This window comes from Periophthalmus magnuspinnatus, chromosome 14 (genome assembly GCF_009829125.3).
Source record: "Periophthalmus magnuspinnatus isolate fPerMag1 chromosome 14, fPerMag1.2.pri, whole genome shotgun sequence".
Taxonomy (NCBI): domain Eukaryota; kingdom Metazoa; phylum Chordata; class Actinopteri; order Gobiiformes; family Gobiidae; genus Periophthalmus; species Periophthalmus magnuspinnatus.
In genome coordinates, this window is record NC_047139.1 from 10,888,026 (window position 1) to 10,891,524 (window position 3,499).

The following is a 3,499-nucleotide window of genomic DNA, read 5'->3' on the forward strand; positions in this document are numbered from 1 at the left end:
ATTTTACGTGTATTTAAGTTGATATTGAGCTCTGATGTTGTTCCGTTGCTTTTTAATTTATTCATGTGAACAAGTGCGGGGAGATGCTAACTCTGTCCGTTATCTTCTCTCTGTAGTTTGGGCTGGACCGATAAATAACGGCACATGTTGATCCAATTTTTTTACTTTTGTGAACCAGATTAAATGTAGAGTGCCTCCAAAAATTCCCGCTGTATCCCGTGGCTCCTTAATACATCACAAACTGCACAAAACAACACAACGCAGAAGTCACATATTTTTACCTTTTTTTTGCATTTTCTTTTTTTTTAATACACTCAGTCTAATGTCACTATTGAAATACATTTTGTCTTATATTTTGCATTAGCTTATTTCATTTTTGACAGTTATGCATATATTTAAATATATTTAAGATTTATTTTAGATTTTCGCTTTACTTTACTTCTTAATAGCTGCTATCAGTCCCCTGTAAATTCCTCCAGTTGACATAGTTTGAGCAATGATTGATAAGTCATTGGTCATCATTTGTCACCAGAGGGGGGCTGTTTTGCCTCGAAATGGGATCATTTGGCTGTAGCAGCACCTCCCACCTCCCCCCCGGCCGCGCGTACACAAACAGCAGCCGGGCCCGCCCCCTCTTTCTGCGGCGTGGAGCTTTATAAACCCCCGGGAATCTCTCCGACCACCGCACACGTCTCTCTCTCACCTCTGCAGACATCAGCCACCAAGCAGCCCTGCACGTTTTCTCGGAGAACAACTTTTTTGGAAGGATTTAGCAGAAAAGCACACGGGAAATGAGCTCTGCGTGTTTAGTAGTCAAGCAGCCTTCCTTCGGCGCTGCTCCGTGGTCGCGCCCGGTCACAGTGAACAACCTCCCGGTCTCCAACACCAGGTACGTATCGGTGGCAGGATTCATTTTAAATTTCCCCTGTGTCTAAAATATCTCAAAGTAAATATATTTTCCAATGTTTTATGTCTAAAAAGAAAAAAACCGTTGTTATTTTTGGCTGGACGTGTAATGGGTTGCTATGGCGACGCTATGCCTGGTCTCGAGATTTGTTTTGATCCCACGAACCCACTTTATACTAGATTATTATACTAGACTATTCCTTTTTATTTAATCCCTGATACTTATTTCACATGTTAACAAACTTGTGAAGTCATAGTTAAACATATAGCTATTTAAATCTCCCCTTTGGTTTTATTTGATATAGACAAAGAAGTAGAAGTAGTAGTAGTAGTAGTAGACAATAAGTAGTTCAAAATTACAGCTATAACCTAATCATAAAACAAGCTTAGTTAGTAATATTTAGTATATTATGTATTTAATTCAATAGTTGGTTAAACTAAGGTAAATTATCTCATAGTTAATGCTTTGTCTTTGTTCTAATAATGAATATCCCATTGTCATTTCTTGCAGTCAGACACCACTATGGAGACCTTGGTTATCCAGCAGCACTGATTCAGGAAGATTTCAGAGGAGCAGACTAGCCTGTGTAAGTTGCAAGACATCCATACATATTAATACAGCTCACAGTTTTCTCTTAATGAACTCTCGAAATAGCTCCTGGTGTAGGGGGCTTATTTGAACTGAACAGTTTGTGTCTTGATGCGTTACTAATTACGGCAGTACAGGAAAGCCCCTATGCTGTGTTGTTCTAGTCAGCCCAGTCATGTGGAACGCATCAGTGGTCGCAAGGCTGTTAAAATAAGGTGTTTGCTTCAAGTAGTTTAACACTATCTTATCAGTTAGTTTTACTTCCAAGGAAAGAACTTATCTGACTTTATCTTTCAATTTGAATTATAAATTTTAGAGAAACAAAAGTTGATTATTTAGATTGAAATATACTAAATGGTATATTCAGATTAGGGGGTAAGAGACTTGACACTTGACCATATGGTGGTCAGAAAGCCACTACAACACAATGCAGTTTTTTCTGAATTTAGTTTGCTTATTCTCACCCCAAAATTAACAAGTAGTAAACTTTTTGGCTCTATTTTAAGCATGTTGGCCAGATTTAGCAACGCCAAATTGAGCACCTCTAGAGATTTTGTTTGGCTGAGTGAGAGGGTATTTCCCACACTCCCATTGGATAGCAAAAAACCTCATCACACTCCTCACGAGGTGCCAACACAGAGTTCTGGAGTGCTAGATTCGAACCAGGCCATTTGACAGCCATAGAGTCAGTAATCTGATGGGAAAAAACAAAATACATTGTTATTTTTTACTTTTTTGTTTTTTATTCATGCTTCATCTGAAAATGCTATCTCTGCACATAAAAATAGCTCCTGTTCAAGTATTAATGTAGTATATGCAGTGCACTAATGTCTTGCTCTCGTCTTCCCTCTCTAGCCTTACTCCAGACCCACCGTTCCCGGCTGCTTTTCTTCCAATGGGAAACCTCAAATGTTCCAGCACCCAGTCAGGTCAGTCTCTGTTTTGTGCATTTATTATTCAACAAACATGACTTTTAAAAGCATTTTTGGATCATCTAAAAAGTCCATGGGGCCACAAGACCCAGACTACAACTAAATGGACTAATAGTGTATTTTATGTTCTATTTAAGCCATTCAGTTTCAGCCACACAAAAAAAAAAAAAAAAAAAAACTTTCTGAAAATATAATGAATAATTGAATCTGCCATGTCGATCATATCAATATCGACATACTTTACAATTATGATGAGGTTGTAAAAATATTCTTATTGTTTTAAATAGCTGATTTCATGCATACAAATTCTGTCACTTTACAAAACAATTTGAAATGTATTTATAAAGTTGAGGTGACTGTAAATTGATTTAGTATGATTAGATATCAATGTTTATTTAAAAGTAGGTTATAGGGTTGTCAAAAGCTTTAAAAAACAGATACTAATCGAAACAAAAACTAAAGTCTAAACCAGATCCCCATTTTAGCAAGTATGAGCTTTCCTGAACATGATTATATAGCATGATTTTGAGAGAACAAATGTAAAACCTCATGTCAAGATAAAGAAAGTACTATTATTTTGTATATGAAAATTTCTATTACAAAAAAAGGGGCATGTTTTAAATATCGTAATCGGTATCAATTATTGACTGAATCCCTTAGTAACAAAATTGAGTGTGAAATTTTTGTAGCATATCAACACTACTAGGTCAACAGAAAAAAATGCCTCTAACCAATCATCTAACCTTACATTTTCCATGTCTCCTAAACAGACTGTTCTGGCCTAAATCCAAATCGTTTGACTACCTGTACAGCGATGGAGAAGCACTGCTCAGAAACTTCCCAGTTCAAGCCACGATCAGTTTTTACGAAGACTCCGACAGCGAAGACGAAGACGAGTATGATGAAGAGTCTGAGGAGGAGGAGTGTGTTAAGCCAAGCTCCCATTTCACCACACTCAACTGAGGAAGATTATCAAAATCAGGACTGCAAGATGGCCGTGCTGACTACTGGACTTTTAACAGGTTTTGAAGCACAAGTTACAATAAGAAAGAAAGAAAATATTTGAGTTTTG

At 37.1% G+C, this 3,499-nt stretch overlaps 1 protein-coding gene across 1 annotated transcript; it reads left to right on the forward strand.

Moving 5' to 3' along the window:
• The first annotated feature begins 698 nt into the window (after positions 1-698).
• ripply1 (ripply transcriptional repressor 1) lies at positions 699-3,499 on the forward strand. Its single transcript, XM_033978887.2, has 4 exons — positions 699-889; positions 1,418-1,493; positions 2,351-2,424; positions 3,198-3,499. Exons 1-4 carry the CDS (start codon positions 792-794, stop codon positions 3,388-3,390), a joined length of 441 nt encoding a protein of 146 aa, XP_033834778.1. The 5' UTR covers positions 699-791; the 3' UTR covers positions 3,391-3,499.